This window comes from Zingiber officinale, chromosome 3B (genome assembly GCF_018446385.1).
Source record: "Zingiber officinale cultivar Zhangliang chromosome 3B, Zo_v1.1, whole genome shotgun sequence".
Taxonomy (NCBI): domain Eukaryota; kingdom Viridiplantae; phylum Streptophyta; class Magnoliopsida; order Zingiberales; family Zingiberaceae; genus Zingiber; species Zingiber officinale.
This window is the reverse complement of record NC_055991.1, coordinates 107,084,501-107,102,796: the sequence shown is the minus strand read 5'-3', so window position 1 is coordinate 107,102,796 and position 18,296 is coordinate 107,084,501. Positions and strand designations below refer to the sequence as shown.

Here is an 18,296-nt window from a genome sequence, read left to right as displayed (position 1 = left end):
ATCTATCCAGGGAAGAGACTATGAGATTACATCTCAATCAATTTGATGCTTACGTTTCACCCTTATAGCTTGTTTATACCACATTGAACCTACTTTTTGGGATCTCCAATCAGATAGGTTGGGTTGCCGCTATAGATGAAACCAGGACAGACCTCAGTCTCATTCCCTTACTGGATCTCTTGATTTTCTCAGAATCAAGTCCTTTAGTGAGTGGATCAGCAATATTGTCTTTTGAACTTACAAAGTCCAATGACACCACTCCAAGAGATACTAGCTCACGAATAGATTTCAATCTTATTCGTACATGTCTCTTCTGTTTCTGGTTATACTTGGAGCTTCTAATCTGAGCTATTGTTGTTTGATTATCACAGTGCACTGAAATAGAAGGTATTGGCTTCATCATTAAGGGAATTTCAGAAAGAAGACCCTTAAGCCAGTTACTGTGGTATCCAAAGTACACAATTCTGCCTCAGATGTAGAACGGGTTATAATTGTCTGTTTAACAGACCTCCAAGCAACTGCACCGCCTCCAAGTGTAAAGACATAACCAGTAACGCCTTTACACTCAGCAGTGTCAGCTATCCAACTGGCATCACTATATCCCTCCAGGACTGCAGGGAATCTCCCATACCACAAGCCCAAGGATATAGTGCCTTTCAGATATCTGAATACTCTATCTAATGCATCCCAATGCGTTCTGTCCGGACAGCTGGTAAACCTGCTCAATTTCGATATAGCAAAAGAAATATCAGGTCTAGAACAATTTGCTAAATACATTAGACTACCTATTATTTGTGAGTATCTTAATTGAGACACTGCCACACCACTCTTATTCTTGTGGAGAGTTTTTGAAGGATCATAGGGTGTGACTACAGATTTAACTTGGCTATAGCCATATTTCTCTAATACTCTCTCAATATAGAGTGATTGAGAAATTGCTATTCCATCAGTTGAACGAGTCAACTTTAGCCCTAAAATTATATCAGCACAACCCATATCCTTCATATCAAACTTACCACTTAAGAGGGCCTTAGTCTCATTAATAATAGAAATGTTAGAACCAAACAGTAGAATATCATCTACATACAAACATAAGATAATACAATTATCACCTTTCATTTTAGCATACACACATTTATCAGTCATTCACTTCAAAGCCAAATGATAGCATAGCTCTATCAAATTTTTCGTGCCACTGCTTTGGGGCTTGCTTCAAACCATAAAGAGATTTGACTAATCTACAAACTTTGTTCTCATTTCCAGAAACTACATATCCCTCAGGTTGATCCATATATATCTCTTCTTCAAGATCTCCATTAAGGAATGCCGTTTTAACATCCATTTGATGGATCTCAAGATGATATATGGACGCCAATGCTATTAATACTCGGATTGTAGTAATTCTTGTAACAGGAGAATAAGTGTCAAAATAATCAATCCCTTCTTTCTGTTTGAATCCCTTAGCAACTAGGCGGGCTTTGAATTTGTCACGCCCCAAAGGAGTCTCTGTCCGAAGAAATTTCGGCAGCATCTCCCCTGTACGGCGGGCAATATGAAACTTTCTACATATCACATATACATCAGCCACAGGCGGCTGGAATGATAACAAAAATAAAAACAAACACCATGCAGTTTATAAAGATATTCAGCCTCTGGCTGTCACAACCACGCAGTTAATAATAGTAATCAATAACAATAGGACTCTGACTCGAAATCCACCCTACTCCACTACACTCGTAAAGCTCAAATCCAACGAACTCACCTCTTCTGCCGTCCAGGAAGGCAATATCATATCAAAAATCCATCAAAAGGTATCACTCCATACAATATCCATAGGAAAAATCCAAAGACAATACTAAAACAAAGTCTGATATAGAAAAAGGCCAAAATAAAACAAATAACGAACTAGTAGAGAACTGGCTCTACGTGCAGATGGGGGGCCAGCAACTGGAACTGCTCTGTACAGCCTCAACCTGAAAATATCAACAATGGAGGCGGGGTGAGTCCAACACTCAGCAGGTACAACTGATATGCATAATAAAACAAATAACAGACAACACTAATCATGCGTACAGTCTCCTGAATACGAGAAGGAATAAATGCAACTGGAACGAAATCAGGAGATAACTGTACTAACCGGGATCAAGGTACAAAGGTAACAGGTCGTCAAACCGAAGAAATCATAATCCTGAAATGCATCCATACAAATGCAGCATATAAGTGCAGCAATCACAATAATAAAATGCAATAAATGCATATGGTGACCGTGCACTCGGACATCACTGCTCCTGACAGTGACTGAATGGACGGAATGCTGTCGGAGTACTCCTGTCCTCTGACCCCAAATCATAAATGGGGGAGCTCAATGCTCTCATCTCCCGGTACATGATGACGGGGAGGATATCTCTGCCGGCAACCACGCTGAGTCAACTGACTAACGGAGCCAAACAGAGTCCACCATCTGCCGGCTACCACGCTGCTACACTAAATGCCAACGGAGCCAAACAGAACGGAACTGACTGCCGGCTACCACGCTGAGTCACCTGACCAACGGAGCCAAACAGCAGAACCGCCACACTCCAGCCAGATATACAACTAATCCATGGGTGGTGTGTGCAGTACATGTAACTGGCGATGGGCTCAACCAAAGTGGAGCCGACAATCGCACAGCATGCAATCATGATGCATGACACTAAAAACATGGCATAGTCCATATAACTAGATACAAGTGTGTACCACTGGAAGAAGTATCAAATAGAAGGTACACCAATCAAATAGGGTATCAAATAAACCCTAGATCCAGAACATATCATAGCATGTGGTTGGTTCACTACCTAAAGCATATGTGATCAGGTAGATATCATGCAGTGCAGCATAAATAAACAAACAAACATGTAACTAATCATGTAGCGACCAACCGAAACAAACAGATAACACAATTATTGTTATATGTTAAACATATTATCATGCATATCAAAAGACATAAGTCAAAGTACCCGCCTCCAATATAGAAAGGTCCAATCTGACGTCGAGATGCTCGTCTCGCGTCAAAGTCCTGCGTCAACCGATACACATATATTTATTTAGCTAGAACTCAATGAATAGCTAAATAAAATCTCAACGACTACTAGGGTAAGATCCTAATCAACCTTCAAAAACATCTCTTCCTAACACAATCAACAATCCCAAACTTACCTCAATTCACTTATCTCTGGGCTCAATCCGTATCACCAACACCTGCAAACATTCTAGCCCGCAAAAGGATTCTGGTGGAGCTACTATAATCCGACAACAAGAAATTAAATCCAAACTTACCCCTAGATGTCTTCTGATGGCTCTCGGCAAATCACAAAAATATACGACCAGATCCTTACAAGCCGGATTCTAAACACATCGTACCCCAATCAGGTCCAAAGCTTCCTCTGATGCAATCCCAATGCCATTGTGGTGCCGAGCCGGGACAACAAAGGTGGCAACGATGCTAGGGCACGAGCACAGCGAAGAAGATCCCTGCGATCGCCGGCTGCTCAAGCAAGGAACAAGGCGGGGGGTCGACAGTGGCGTCGGAGCAGGCTAGGGCACTCGAGATGGAGGAAAACTCGACTCTGATGTGAGGTGATCGAAGATAGGGCTCGCGGTGGCCGGCTGTGGTGGTGGCGCGAGATGCTAGGTCTCGGCGATGTGGCGGAGCAAGGTGGCTCGTGCTCGCCGGCACTTAGGCAGGGACAGAGGATGTGGCGGCAGAGGAGAAGAAGAAGGAGAAACCGCTCGGGATCGGGGAAGGAGGTTAGGGCACGCACGGGTTCGGCGGGGAGAGGGATAAGAAGAGGAAATAAAGAAAATAAAAAGAAATAAAAGAAAAGGAAATGTAAATATAAACATTTCCTCGCTTAAACGGGGTAGCCTAAACAAGCTTTCCCGGGCCTCATTTTTATCCCCGTTAACTCGTCCGTACGAGCTCCGAAAAATTCTCGAAAAATTTCCAAAAATTCCGGAAAATTCCCTTATTAATATTTTCTATTTTCCGGTATTTTACAGAATTTATCTACTGACCCATCAGGTTTTAGTTTTCTTTTAAACACCCATTTACATCCTATAGTGTTACACCCAGGAGGTAAATCTACTAACTCCCAAGTGGCATTAGAGATAATAGAGTCCATTTCACTTTTAATGGCCTCTTTCCAGTTCTTAGCTTCAGGAGAAGCCATAGCATCTCTATATATCACAGGGTCACCTTCTATATTATAGGTGATAAAGTCCTGGCCTAAATCCATAGACACATGTTGCCTCTTGCTCCTTCTCGGTTCTGTATACTCACTAGATTCATCTAGTCTAGAGTGACTTGAGGAAGGTGTACCCACTACGGATAATGGGACCTCTACGGAAGAAGGCTCACTTCTAGTAGAAATACTAGATTGAGGTGTTCTCGTCTTCATAGGAAATATATCCTCAAAAAATGTAGCATCGCGAAGTTCTATAATAGTATTTGCATCTATTCCAGGAATTTCTGATTTAATAATCAGGAACCTATATGCAATACTATTTTGAGCATAACCCAAGAAGATACCATCTACAGTCTTTGGACCAAGTTTTTTCCTTCTGTGTTCAAGTACTAGTACCTTTGCAAGGCACCCCCACACTTTAAGGTATTTCAAACTTGTCCTTCGACCTTTCCAAAGCTCATATGGGGTTTTATCCCTTGACTTCATTGGGACTCTATTTAGCACATGACATGCAGTGTATAGAGCCTCCCCCCACATAAAGTTGGGTAACCCAGAACTGCCTAACATGGAATTAATCATATCTTCAAGGGTTCGATTTTTTCGTTCTGCTATACCGTTAGATTGAGGACTATATGGAGCAGTTACCTCATGGATTATACCTGTATCTTGACAAAATTTTTGAAACAGGTTCGAGGTAAATTCTCCACCCCTATCAGACCTTAACCTCTTAATAATTTTATCGATTTGATTCTCAGCTTCAGATTTAAAAATCATAAATTTATCTAAAGCTTCATCCTTGGTTTTTAGCAAATAAACATAACAATAACGAGAGTGATCATCAATGAAGGTAATGAAATACCTTTTATGGTCTCTCGTTATTACACCGTTAAACTCACAACAGTCAGTATGAATCAATTCTAAAATATCAGAATTTCTATCAACTGATTTGAAGGGTTTACAGGGTTGTTTATATTGCACACAAATTTCACATTTTTTCTTATCATTTATAGCATGCTTAGGGATCATGTCTAGATTCATCATCCTTTTTACGGTATTAAAATTGACATGTCATGCCACAGATCATAAGACTCAATGTTATATGAACAACCAATATCAGAAGTTTTATTTAAAGTAGCATTTTCGACATTGAGTTTAAATAAACCTTCATTAAGGTAACCTTTTCCAATAAAGGTTCCTAAATGTAATATTACAACTTTATTACATTTGAAGTTCAACTCATAACCAGCACGAACTAACTTTGATCCGCTAATCAAATTCCGACGGACCGCTGGAACATGATGCACCTCATGCAGTGACAGGACTTTTCCAGAGGTGAACCTCAGGTCAACTTGTCCTATCCCAAACACCCTGGCTGCAGAATGGTTCCCCATGGTCACGGAAGTGCCTTCAATTACCTGATAAGTAAGGAAGGCAGATCGATCAGCACAACAGTGTACATTAGCACCTGTATCAACTAACCATTCATTGGGTTGATAGATCAAGTTTAGTTCGGGTTTGAAGGTAACAAACCTATCGCCGGTGTCGTCACTAGCAGTCACGACATTTACTTGTGCCTTAGTGTTGGACGTATTGCTTTGGTTCTTGTCCTTTCGCTTAGGGCAGAATTTGGCATAATGTCCAACCTGTCCACATGCCCAACAAGGCTTAGGTTTAGTTCCAGTTTTCTTTTGAACCTTTGGGTTGGGTTTCATCTTGTTCTTCATTTTCTGATTTTTGAATTTCTTTTTGTCAGATGAGACTACTACATTCGCCTTTGGAATAAAATCCATAGGCATTCTTGTATCATCATTTTATGTGCTTCCGATGTTCTTCTTCGATATTTAAGGCAATCATCAAATCTTCGAGAGAGATTTTACCTCTCCGATGTTTAAGAGTCATGCCAAAATCTTCCCAACTCGGAGGCAATTTTTCGATGATTGACAAGACCTGAAATTTTTCAGGTAATGGCATATCTCCTTCAGCAAGACCATGAATTTGGACTTGGAATTCATGTGTCTGCTCTATCACAGATTTGCCTTCAACCATTTTGAAGTTTAGGAATTTTGCCACAGTGTACTTTTCTAAACCAGAATCTTCAGAGTTGTATTTTTTATCCAAAGATTTCCACAGCTCTTTAGCTGAAGCGGTTGAACAGTACACATCAAATAGTGCGTCTGAGAGGGCAGATAGGATTCTCCCATGGCAGAGATAATCCCTTTGCTTAAACCTCTCTAAGGTAGCACTACGGGCAGGTTCCTCTTCATTGGGTGAAGGAGGGTCTGTTTCTATAACGGAGAATAGCCCTAGCGTAGTAAGCCAAAATTTCATTCGTTGTTGCCAACGTCTGAAGTTTTGCCCGAAAAATCTTTCGGGTCGGGCGCTAGCCTCATCAGACCCCGTTACCCTATCGTTCATCATGTTTATTGATGCTACAATCAATTCTCTAAAATTGTAATAACTGTAATAGAACTAATTACACTAATGCAGTAATCTATAATTGCACCAATAAATGACGAGCATGCAATAAACGCTAATAACAGTAAGGGTTAAGAAATTGTGTATCTCCGGTCGAAGCGTCGGACGTGCTGACTGTCTTTAGAGAATTGATTGCCGCCCACGGTGCAGAGGCTCTCCGGCAAAATCCTCCCAAGATCCGACAACCGCTCGCGTCGCTCGTAGGTGCACTCCAAAACGAGCGCCGCACTTTGACTCAACCTCAGATCGCTAACCAAGCCTCAGAACTCAGAAAGAAGGAAGAAGAAGTAGAAAGCAAGGGAGAAGGAATGCTTTGCTTTCTAGAGTGAATTGAGAAGGAAGTGAGGAAGTGTATTTATACACTTGAAGCAGTGCAGAGGAGGGACGCACACTTTGCTTCTGTACCTCTTCTCCCGCGCGGATGCGTTGTTTCGCATCCTCACGCAACGCGGACAGAACCGAAGCGCTGCTTCGCTGGAAACCAAACTGGCCGCCCGTGAGCGCAAGGCCCACGGGCTGGGGATTTGCACCCCCCCTGCGCGCGTTAATCGAGCACGTGACGCCCGGTTTATGGATTTCCGGCTCGAACCCTCCAAATCCACTCGATTTGGGCTTGGCCCGCGCATGCGTGTAGGTCCTCTTATCATTGCTAAGCAAGGATGGAAGGGCTTCCTATATAAGCTCTTCCAAGCTTCTCCACTTAGCAATGTGGGACTAAAAATACTTCAAAAAAAAATGCTTTGAATTTTAAAACAAAATTCAACAAAATCAAGTATGAATCAATATTTCCACTACGCATTCAAACGACGAGCATGAGATCAAGAAGAAAAGTTATCAGAGCTATTCATCCTTCTTTATCTTGCACACGTTCTAACAAAGCGGAATCCAGACACTAAATTGTATGAAATGATTCACCTAATGGGCACTAGTCACAAATTAAGGCCAAAGAACATTGTCAAGTCAACTCATTATAAAGATTAAATTATCATTAGCACATATTTTTATTTCTTTGCAGTTCTAATACATGATTGAAGAATCTTCTACGTTTGAAGAAGCAAAAGGAAATGAGGAATGAGAGTAGCTATGGATGCTGGAATAGATGCTCTTAACAGAAATCAAACTAGGAGTCTTATTTCTAACCTCCAAATGTATAATCTATTTCTTGGAAATGGGTGTACAAAATCAAGAGGGAAAATTGATGGCAACATTGACCGAAATAAAGCAAAGTTGGTTGGTTGCTTAACGGTTTTTTCAAAAATATAGTGAAGATTATGAAGAAATTTTTAGCGCTGTGGTTAGATGATTTCAACCCGTATGGTAATATCTTTAACAGTTTTTTATGATAGAAAATTAAGACAATATGATGCTAATCAGAGTAGTGTGATGATTGAGACATGAAGTATTACCATATGAGATTCTCTAATTCTTGAGATATAACCCACACGCAAGCATGAACCTCTCATCTATACATATTCACAAAATTATGTTTCAATACTAAAACAAAATTCTCTAATTCATTAATTTTTTTCAATAAATTTATACATTTATCAACACCTAAAGTTACTATACTGAAATACCTATCTCGCTTATTCTGCATGTCGACCTATAAAACCCTGAAGAAACCCTACAAAAGCCCTGAATATATGTATGTATGTATGGTTCGTCGCAGCTGGAAGAACCCTCATGATCCTCTTAATTCTTCTCCCTCGATTAACCGATCAGATAGCATCTTCATTGTCGCTGACTTGTCTGAATCCTTCACTCCCGGCTTAGGACCCCCAAGGCTAACAAGGACGTTATCGTCTATCTCAAGCTGAACACAGCATACGTATTCTTTCTTATGTGCAGGGCTCTCCCCCTTCACGATCCTGCAGGTCTCATGGCAGTTGCTAGATCGTTAGATCACTACTCGCCTAAGAAAGATTGAATTCTGCAGGTTTCAGGCAGTTGTTAGATAGATTACTGACCTATTTGCAGGGTACGCCCAATGATTCTTGTCACATAAACTACTGTCGTCTTTCTTCCCTGCAGCTTCATCGCCGGTGGCTACAGCCGGCAACAGTGGCAGCGCCTTCCGCGCAGCGTTGATCCTGGCCGTTGCTTTCTTCTGCGAGTACGCCGTGCAGACGAGCTGTTCGTCCACGAGAACAGAGACAAAGCACAGAGAGCCCTCTGTCTGGTTCTTGAGGTCGAGCCTTCGGCCGTGCTTTTGGCAGAGCATGTAGAGGGCGGCCACCGGCTGCTCCTCCACGGTCTCCTCGGTGATGACGGGTTCCAGCAACCCCCGGAAAATCTGGTTTCCGAGTTTGGATTTTGAAGCCGTCAGCAGAAAAGAATTAGGGGAGAGAAGCAAGTTCGAGATTTTACTTAATTACCTTCCAGAAGGTCTCGAGGTTGTAATGGCAGTCGATGTAGACGGCGGCGGCGAAGGACTCGACGATGTCGGCGAGCACTTTGGGGGCCTTGATGTAGCCTCCGTGCTGCAACCTCCCCGCGTCCTCCGGCGCTTCCTTCATCACCATCGCCGTGAACTCCCCCACCTGATCGGAGACGAAGTAAATTAGGGTTAGCGCCGTCACCAAAAGGAAAGCCGAGAAACAGAGGGTTCGTTCACGGACCACGTGGTCGAGGGTCGTGGAGTTGTGGCGGAGGAAGCTATAGAGGCCGTGGCGGACGGCGGCGCGGGCGAGCTTCTCGGTGGAGATGTTGGCGGAGCGGAGGAGCGTTAGGTGCCCAGGGCCGAGGGTGGGGTTGGTGAGGAAGACGAAATTGGTGACGGCGAGGCCGAGGGCGGCGTCGCCGACGAACTCGAGACGCTGGTACGAGGGCTGGCCCTCGACGGAGGAGTGGGTGAAGGCCTCCTCCAGAAGCAAGCGGTCCTTGAACTTGTAACCGCCAAGAAGGCGCTCGATCGCCTCCACCTCCATTGAACACCTCGATCTCCGTGGCAATGGCAATGGCAATGGCAATGGCAATGGCAACAAATTTAGGCGTGCAACAAGATTCTGTCTAGAATTTATTGCTGAATTTTGGAGATCCAAATATATTGTCGGCTTGGTCATAGGACTCGAGATTCTATTAATAAAAAAAAAAAATCTAATTTCTTAATAAAAATCAACCAACTGGATTAATAAAATATAAATTAATTTTTTCGAAAATCAAAATTCTAAAATAATTGAGTTAAATTTTTTAACTCTTAGTTATATTTAATTAAATTTTTATTCACCCTACTTAATCCTCTAAATTAACTTTAAATTTTTTCAAATTTTAAGATTAATCAAAGAGTTCCCGATAAAATCTGTTAATCGATTTCTTTAAAAAGGTAAATCGATTTCCACGAAGACCCTCCTCCTCAAAATAATGGGATCTTTTCTTTATAATTTAATAATCTTAATTTTATTCTATTTTTTTTTTTTGTTACATTCTATAAATATCAAGAGCCCAAAGCGTATGGGTGGAGTACTTTCCAATCGGGGCAAGTTATATTAGTTCATTTATTTTGGCAAATCATTATTATATTAAAAAAATATTAATAACTCAAAACCCAACTAATAATTAAAATATTAATTAAATTTAGCATAACACTACTAATCAGATCTTTGAAATAAAGATCCAGAGTGTTCCCAGGACGTAACGTAGATGGTGGACACATGATATCTTCGACGTAATGGCCAAGGGTCGATTCTCAGGAACTGACGACTTGGGATTTATCCCGCCATGCGCCTATGGCCTGTGTACCTACATGAACCTCCCTCCATATCCGTGGAGCCGGCACTAAGGGGACCGCTAAAGTAACGGATCTACTTTTTTGAAATAAAGATCCAGGGTAAACCAATAAGTTCATGAGATATATATTACTTTCGTTAAAATATGAAGTGATATAGTTTATTTTAAACGGTTAAGTATCATCAATTTCATAAATATATAAATTATAAAGGATCCTTTATAAAAGGGAGGTTAGACACTTAATACAATATTTTATATCGGCTAAAAATTAATTTCAAAATTTATTAAAATAAATACTTATATAAATATCTGTCCATATATATATATATATATATATATATATATATATTACTTTCATGATCATTGTGATATTGCTCTAGAGGTTCCTCCATCGCTACACGTTGTACGGTGCAAGATTCTGCTTCAATTTATCTTTTGGAATTCAATTATGAGTCTCACTATAAGTTCCAACCTATATTTTAAAAATCTGGTGTTTTCATTGCACTTTAGTTTAGACTTTATCTTCCCATATTATCAATCACAACTATTTAATAATACTGGAGATCAGTCATCAAAGAGTATTATATTGGATGTAACTTGTAAGGTTTTCATCCTAATCCTACTGAATGAAGGATCAACATCAACAATATTTTAAAGTTGAGTATTCAAGTTCCCAATCTACTTGAATTATAGTAAGTAGTTTATTGTAAATATTAAATATTTGATGAAGGACCAATTCAATATGATCCTTTTAATTTCAGAGAATTATAATTTTTGACTCAAGAATTGGATTCAACGTGTGTCAGTGCATACATGTAAAAAATTTAATGATTTACGTTTATTACAAGAAACTCATAACTGTCAAGTTTTGGGCTCAAAAAATATTATTTAGATTTTTATTGGAGCCTCCAAGATTTTTGCTATTTTTAGTAATTCCTATTTTTATAATATTTTGAGTATTTTTTAAATCTTTTTAGTATTTCTACATAAGTGTCATGTTTTGATAATTTTTTTATGTTATGAATTTTTATTTTCTAATAGAATTTTTTTCTTTACCAAATAGAAATTGAGGTTTATATATTAATTTTTTTTTCTTTTATAATCTTAACATTTAGAGTCTATATAAATACTAATTATTTGACAACATCCTCTATTTTTTTAAAAAAAAAATTGTAAACAATCAATTTCTCTTCTTTTTAATTCTTCGCTATTTGTCTGATGCCAATATTATATTCAGCTAACTCCATAGTTGACTAAGATTGATTATCCAATGGACCGAACTTTGGAGAGTTCCACTTCCGCTTTGTTTGCAATCAGCATAATTTTGATTTTTTGCACAAAGATAAAATCCCCAAGATTAAGTTCTCTTTTGTAAACTCTTTAAATTATTATGTCTCTAGCTCTTCAACCTCCTTAATCTACATCACCAAACAATCAAACACAATTAAGTTCATTGAGCTCAATCTGCTGCATGTTTTTACCAAAGCTACGTGCAATCAATCCACTTAATTTTCATTGGCGATACGACGATAAGGAGAGTCCACTAAGTACGGATTAAAGGATGAAGATAGCACTCGATATAGAAATCAAAGTTAAAAGGATGAAGATAGCACTCGATATAGAAATCAAAGTTAAGAAGGTCAACGCTAGAGAATCAATAGACTCGCCAAGGGGGGGGGGGGTAGCTGAGCTCTCTTGCAGTGGTCGATTGGCCATGAACTGCCCAACTGGCAAAGGGTTAGTCCAAACAAAATGTCTATACAATCAAGATCATCATATGCTCATCACGGAGCAGAGAAATATTGGGACGACGGAAGCGTTAGTCCGGTCTGACGGAAACAAGCTACCGAGTTGAGTCATCGTATAGGGAAGAGCAGCCGAGTTCGACCGGGTGGAGGAGTTTCCAACCGAGCGGCTATCCCACTCGGGAGAGCAGAGAGATTATTGATGTATCTCTTAATATCCTTCTGGGAGATAGTATCGCTCACACAATGCATGGTCAATAGACGAATCATACGATGGAAACTTTTACTATCTTGTCAGGAATATGCAACGTTAAGGTATGATGCCAGATTATCCCGTCCGGAAGCTGAGTCAGACGGACCGTCGGGGGAGGTGGCGAGAATGTTGACTGGAGTCGCGACGTCCCGGAGGGGGAGTGTGCTGAGATTGCTCTCGTGTTGACCAAGTCTTCAAAAGTCCTCTGGTCAACACTATCTGCAGTCGGTGACCGGGTTGGCCCGGCCCTCGGTACCTCGATGCTCGAGGCAGATCCAACGAATATATGAGTACCCGGCTAATAATATAATAATGAAATAAATAAACGGGTGTGTACGAAAAACGTACCCTGGCCCAGGGGGGCGCCCTCGGATGGGACGCGGCTTGAGTTGTCGCGACCCGGAAGAGCAAATGACTCCGATCAGGCTGGAGAGCTGGATCTGACGACGAAGAGCTGAACGCGGCACGGGCTCGAAAGACGACCTGTAGATCGAGATTAGACACCGGCTCGCAGGCCGGGACACGGGATCAGCCCACAGACCAGGGCACTGGGTCGGCACGCAGGCCGGGATACAAGACAAGCACACAGACGAGTACACTGGATCGGCACGTAGGCCGAGACACGAGATCAGCACACAGACCAGGACACTGGGTCGGCACGCAGGTCAGGAAAAGAAATCGGCACACAGGCCGGGACACAGGCTCGGCGCGCAGGCCGAGAAACAAGACCGGCACGCAGACCGGAACACTAAATCAGCACATGAACCGGGACACGCGGTTGACTCGTAAGCCCGGACACGATAGCGGCACGTAGGCCGAGACATGAAATCGACACGCAAGCCGAGACACGACACACAAACAAGATCAACACATAAACTGGAGCATGAGACACAAGGCAGATAGGCGCGAAGACCTAAACACAGTAACGACACGAAGGCCGGAGACAATCTGAACGAAAGGAACTGCGTGGAATGCTGGACCGTATGGATCAGATAGACACGCACTGATGAAGACGGCTCGGAGGACATCACCAACCGCCGGAGACAGTGCTGGCCGGCTGTGGATGGCGCCGACCAGCAGCATAGGGGGCTGCGAAATGGACGAGTCTGCAGCGGCAACGCTGTGCCGACGACGGCCAACTGCGCGCGTAGGAGAGGAAGCAGCAGAGGGGCTGCGGCTGGCGTCGCTAGGAGAACATATGACCGGCAGCAGTGTTGGTTGCGGGAGAGAGGAAGAGGAGGTTGCTGGTGCGTCGAGCGGGAGAAAGAGGGACTGCTCGCGGGTGACTCCGGCGGGAGGAGAGGAGGCGGGAATGCTGTCGACGAGAGGAAGGAGAGAGAGAGAGGGGCGGCTCCGCTGCTGCTCCTGCTCCGGCGAGTCAATCCTGTGGGTTGAGGTGCGAAGGGGAGGGGAGAGACTTGAGAGCGAGAGAGAAGGCGAGGGAGCAGTGGTCGGCGGTGGCATCGCGAGGAGGAAAAAGAGGAGAGGCAGTAGTCACTGGTGTTGCTCGAAGCTGGCAGCGAGAGAGAGCAGTGGTCGGCGTTCGAAGGTAGCGGCGAAGGAGGAAGGTCGGTGACGGCGCGGAGAGGAGAAATAGTGGAGCGGCGTCGGTTGGTTGGTCCGGTGGCGGAGCAGTGAGGAGGAGGAGAGTAGGGGAGTGCCGGTGATGAGGAGGGGAGCGGTCAGAGGCCGGTGTCCGGCGTCGGCGTCGGCGCCGGCGAAGTGCCTGTGAGGAAGGAGAAGATCCGGTTCGGCTGGAGGCGGCAGAATCCTTCCACGAAAAACCAACCCCCCCTCCACAGTAACCTCCTCCCACCTTAAAACCCTCCCCAATGAAAAGACCACTTTGTCCCTCTTCTTTCCTTTAACTTCCTCTATGCCCCTCAACCCCAACCGTATCACAAGCCTCCCCCTCAAGTCTAGTCGAAGGAGGCGCAAGTCCGACTGACTAGACCCATCCAACTAAAATAAAGAATCACCACTGAACACAGAGTCATATCGCGGGTCGGTCATATAACGTCGAACGAGTAACTGGAGACGACGAGTACCCGATAGAGCAATGAAAGGAATAAGCACTGGTCGAGAGACAAAAGACATATCGAGCGAGTAGCCGAGCGATATGAGCGAGCTGCCGAGCGAATGCCGATCAAGCGAGCACTTAAGCGATAGGCCAGTCAGCATAAAGCGATTAGCTGAGTGGTACCAGCGAGTGATCGAGCAAACGGCCGAGCACAGCAATGAGCGAAATGTGAATGGCGAGGATTAGGCAGAGCGGCAAGTAAAGCGATGCATGCCGCTCGAGCAACAGTGAAACGTGAGTAATTAGCGCCGACCAGGCAACAGCGATACGCGAATGATAAGTGCCGAGCAGAGCGACGAGTGAAGCGATGAATGCCGACCGAGCAACCGCAGTGATCGGAACGTGAGAGCTGAGTGCCGGACAGAGCGGCGAGTAAAGCGATGCATGCCGATCGAGCAACAGTGAAACGCAAGTAATAAGCGTCGAGCAGAGCGCCGACCAGGCAACAGTGACACGCGAATGATAAGTGCCGAGCAGAGCGACGAGTGAAGCGATGAATGCCGACGGAGCAACAGCGATGAGCGGAACGTGGGAGCCGAGTGTCGTGTAGAGCAGCGAGCAGAGTGAGTATAATGGGTGCCGGGCAGAGCGGCAAGTGAGCAGAGCGAGTGCAGTGAGTGTCAGGCAAAGCTGCGAGCAGAGCAATGAGTGCCGACCGAAAGGTCGTTGGGTGTGAGAGCAGAACTCACTTATAACTCGCACTGGGGCGAGAGTCTGGAGGCGTGAGAGCATAGTTCACTTATAACTCGTACCGGGGCGAGAGTCAAGGACCCTGACCGGGAGGTGCTCTGGAGGCCTAACCAATACTCGATCTAGAGACTTGACCCAGAAACAATCTACAGACCTGACAAAGAAGCAATTTGGAGGTCTGACCCAGCCTTGATCTGAAGGTCTGACCTAGAAACAATATGAGGGCCTGACAAAGAAGCAGTTTGGAGGCCTGACCAGGAATTGATCTGAAGGTCTGACCAGGACTTGATTTATAAGCCCGACAAGGAATTTGTCTGAAAGGCCGACCAGGGATTAGTCTGGAAGACAATGGGAATTAGTCTGATCGCCTGACCGAGAGATCGTTAGTGATACTCTGATCCAAGACCGGGGGTAATACTCTGATCCGAGACCGGTGGTAATAGCTCAACCCCGAATGGGAGAGGATAAGCCTGGAAGCCCATATCAGCGAAACCTGTAGCAATATAAAGGGATAGAACCTTTATCATACCTGATCACAAAGTGCTGCCAACCGACTGAGGATCCGAATCGATCCCTCAACTCCCGAATACCCGTGGAGCAAGGAGAGAAGAGAATAATCTGAGGCCTGACCGTCATAAGTCTGGGACTACCGACCTGAAAGGTCGTTGGGCGTGAGAACAGAGCTCACTTTTAATTCTCGCATGGGAGCCGACCTAAAAGGTCGTTGGGCATGAGGGCAGAGCTCACTTATAACTCGCACTGAGGCGAGAGTCTGGGGGTACCGACCTGAAAGGTCGTTGGGCATGAGAACAGAGCTCACTTTTAATTCTCGCATGGGAGCCGACCTGAAAGGTCGTTGGACGTGAGGGCAGAGCTGACTTATAACTCGCACTGAGGCGAGAGTCTGGGGCTACCGACCTGAAAGGTCGTTGGGTGTGGGCACAGGGCTCACTTTTGATTCTCGCATGGGAGCCGACCTGAAAGGTCGTTGGGCGTGAGAGCAGAGCTCACTTATAACTCGCACTGAGGCGAGAGTCTGGGATAACCGACCTAAAAGGTCGTTGGGCATGAGCACAGGGCTCACTTTTGATTCTCGCATGGGAGACGACCTGAAAGGTCGTTGGGCGTGAGAGCAGAGCTCACTTATAACTCGCACTGAGGCGAGAGTCTGGGGCTACCGACCTGAAAGGTCGTTGGGCGTGGGCACAGGGCTCACTTTTGATTCTCGCATGGGAGCCGACCTGAAAGGTCATTGGGTGAGTCTGAGACCGGTGGCGATGTCTCGACCTTGAATGGGGGAGGTAAATGATGATGTACTACGGTCTGAGACCGGTGGCGAAAACCCGACCTTGAACGGGGGAGATAAGAAATCCAATAAGTTGGTCTGAGACCAGTGAAAACCGCTCAACCCGAACGGGGGAGATATGAAATCCGATAAGCTGGTCTGAGACTAGTGAAAACCGCTCACCCCCGAACGGGGGAGATATGAAATCCGATAAGCTGGTCTGAGACCAGTGAAAACCGCTCACCCCCGAACGGGAGAGATATGAAATCCGATAAGCTGGCCTGAGACTAGTGAAAACCGCTCACCCTCGAACGGGGAAGGATAAGCCTTGAAGCTAGTAAAAGCGAAGCATGTAGCAGCATGAGGAAATAAAGCTTATGTCATACCTGATAGCGGTGTGGTGCCAACTGACTGCGGATTTGTCTCGATCCCTCAACTCCCGAATGCCCGTGGAGCGAGGGGAGAAGATGATAATATGAGCCCTGACCGCCAAAGAGAATGAAACCCATGGCAATATAGGGGAGCAGAGTTCATAAAAGTAAAGGCAAGCATAGCCCCGTGGGTGAAGGAAGCCGAGCCTGTATACATAAGAAGATGCAAAACAGGTGGAGAATACAGAGCATATAATAGCAATAAGGTGAAACGCCTATAACAGTAAGAGGATGCAGAGCCTCATGGTGAAGGGTGCAGGGCCTGTAATGGTAAGAGGATGCAGAGCCTCCTGATAAAGGGTGCAGAGCCTATAACATACCTGATCGGGGAGTTGGATCCCTAGTCCCTGATCGGAGAAAAAGGCTCCTAGCATGTAGTCAAAGAGTGAGACCCCTAGATCCTGATCGGACGGAAAGTGGTACCGCGGGTCAATAATCGGGGAGCTATGTCCCTAGTATATCAGCGGGGGGCTGGGACCCTAGTGTTTGAGTGGGGAGCTGGGCCCCTAGTGTATGAGTGGGGAGATGGGCCCCTAGTGTCCGATCAAAAATCAAAGGCTCTAGTCTTTGATCAAGGAACTAGGATCTTACTCTGCTATCAGGGAGCTTTAGCAGCTCCTATAACAGTATAAAAGAGAGAGCAGAGCTGGTAATCGTACCTGGTCGGAGAGTCGTGCTAACCGACTAAGGGTTTATCTCGATCACTTGACTCCCAAATACCCGTGGAGTCAAGGAAAAAACATAATGAGAAAACTAACCTGTCGGCCAGCTGAAGCTCCACTCAATCCCTCAACTCCCGAATATCGGTGGAGTGAGGATAGAAGATAATATGTTCGTCGAGATCCTCCGGGATTGTGATAATGACAGAGAACCTCTTGACGTCATCCATCTTCACGTTCCAGAACAGGTGCATGTGTTCCCACAGACGGCGCCAAATTTTATCCCGTCCGGAAGCTGAGTCAGACGGACCGTCGGGGGAGGTGGCGAGAATGTTGACTGGAGTCGCAACGTCCTGGAGGGGGGGTGTGCTGAGATAGCTCCCGTGTTGACCAAGTCTTCAAAAGTCCTCTGGTCAACGCTATCTGCAGTCGGTGATCGGGTTGGCCCGGCCCCCGGTACCTCGATGCTTGAGGCAAATCCAACGAATATATGAGTACTCGGCTAATAATATAATAATGAAATAAATAAACGGGTGAGTACGAAAAACGTACCCTGGCCCAGGGGGCGCCCTCGGATGGGACGCGGCCCGAGTTGTCGCGACCCGGAAGAGCAAATGACTCCGATCAGGCTGGAGAGCTGGATCTGACGACGAAGAGCTGAACGCGGCACGGGCTCGAAAGACGACCTGTAGATCGAGATTAGACACTGGCTCGCAAGCGGGGACACGG

General features: G+C 44.8%; 1 protein-coding gene across 2 annotated transcripts; it reads right to left on the bottom strand.

The window, feature by feature from the left end:
• Window positions 1-8,199: 8,199 nt before the first annotated feature.
• On the bottom strand, window positions 8,200-9,725 carry LOC121968494 (ribonuclease 3-like protein 2). 2 transcript variants are annotated; one of them, XM_042518836.1, is made up of 4 exons: window positions 9,317-9,724; window positions 9,074-9,238; window positions 8,666-8,991; window positions 8,200-8,566 (listed from the first exon to the last, which is right to left on the bottom strand). In XM_042518836.1, exons 1-4 carry the CDS (start codon window positions 9,623-9,625, stop codon window positions 8,380-8,382), a joined length of 987 nt encoding a protein of 328 aa, XP_042374770.1. In that variant the 5' UTR covers window positions 9,626-9,724; the 3' UTR covers window positions 8,200-8,379. The 2 variants fall into 2 exon arrangements, with proteins under 2 accessions (XP_042374770.1, XP_042374769.1); XM_042518835.1 differs by having other exon boundaries at window positions 9,074-9,725.
• Between the last annotated feature and the right edge of the window lie 8,571 nt (window positions 9,726-18,296).

Excerpts from the sequence above, each read along its gene's own strand:
- LOC121968494 (XM_042518835.1), bottom strand. The coding sequence starts at position 9,625 with ATGGAGGTGGAGGCGATCGAGCGCCTTCTTGGCGGTTACAAGTTCAAG. Across the intron at positions 8,992-9,073 it reads ACCTCGAGACCTTCTGGAAG|ATTTTCCGGGGGTTGCTGGA; the intron begins GTAATTAAGTAA and ends CTCGGAAACCAG. Across the intron at positions 8,567-8,665 it reads TGGGCGTACCCTGCAAATAG|GATCGTGAAGGGGGAGAGCC; the intron begins GTCAGTAATCTA and ends TGAGACCTGCAG.